We start from the raw sequence: 973 nt of genomic DNA on the forward strand, positions 1-973 counted from the left end.
CGGCAGCAGCAGCAGCAGCAGCAGCGGCAGCAGCAGCAGCAGCGATTTGAAGCAGCTAGCTGCTGATATTGCTAAGAGCGCGTCTGCGTGGGCAGCAAGGCGCAAGAAGGTGTGTTTGGCAATGGATCTATCAGGTAAACCCTAAACCCTAAACCCTAAACCCTGATTCTAAATCTCTCCCTAAACCCTCGATCCGACACATTAGGGTCTAGGGTTTGTCGCAGCTATCGTTACGCAGCTTTGCTTGTATCGGTGTTCGGTGTTTGCTAGCTGGGGTTTAGGGTTTAGCGTTTAGGGTTTAGGGTTTAGGGTTTACAAGGCGGGGTTTAGGATTTATCAGGCCCACCTCGTGGGGTGTTCTGCCGCTCCGTGATGAAGGTTTGGAGGTTAGAAAGGGGGGCTTTTGAAGCTCGACTTTTAGGGTTTAGCGTTTAGGGTTTAGGGTTTAGGGTTTAGGGTCTGGACAGGACTGGGCGTGTCCGCTGCCTACGACAAGAAGAGAGATCTGGGCTGGCGGTCGCTGGGCTATAAACCCCAAACCCTAAAAGAGATGATAATGGAAATGAAAAGAAACAACAAGGATAAAACGGAGCTGGAGGCCCTCATAAACGCTGTCCGAAACCCTAAACCCTAAACCCTAAACCCTCGGCGGGTTGACGCACTTAAACCCGACGCCGAAAGCCTCCCCCTGCCTAAACCCTAAACCCCAAACCCTAGACGCTAAACCCTAAACCTTCACTTAAAGGCGCGTCAAGTCGCGGCTGTGAGGGGAGGGCTTGAGCGAGGGCTCAGGGCTTAGGGTTTAGGGTTTAGGGTTTAGGGTTTGCGATTAGGCCTCAATCGCCATAGACGAAGGAGACAGCGCAGCGGCGCTGCAGCTGGGCCGGAATTTGTGGTGTATAGACACCTTGGGAGACACGAAGTGTTTTGTTCTAAACCCTGCAGCGGTACTAAACCCTAAACCCTAAACCCT

The 973-nt window shown here is 52.5% G+C and overlaps 1 protein-coding gene across 1 annotated transcript; it reads left to right on the forward strand.

The window, feature by feature from the left end:
- Positions 1 to 121: 121 nt before the first annotated feature.
- ETH_00038175 (uncharacterized protein) lies at positions 122 to 613 on the forward strand (the record flags this gene model as incomplete). Its single annotated transcript, XM_013380103.1, has 2 exons — positions 122 to 134; positions 468 to 613. Coding segments are annotated over 2 exons (159 nt in total), but the record flags the coding sequence as incomplete, so codon positions are not given.
- Between the last annotated feature and the right edge of the window lie 360 nt (positions 614 to 973).

Source organism: Eimeria tenella, genomic scaffold (genome assembly GCF_000499545.2).
Source record: "Eimeria tenella Houghton genomic scaffold, Eth_scaff4447, whole genome shotgun sequence".
Lineage (NCBI taxonomy): Eukaryota > Apicomplexa > Conoidasida > Eucoccidiorida > Eimeriidae > Eimeria > Eimeria tenella.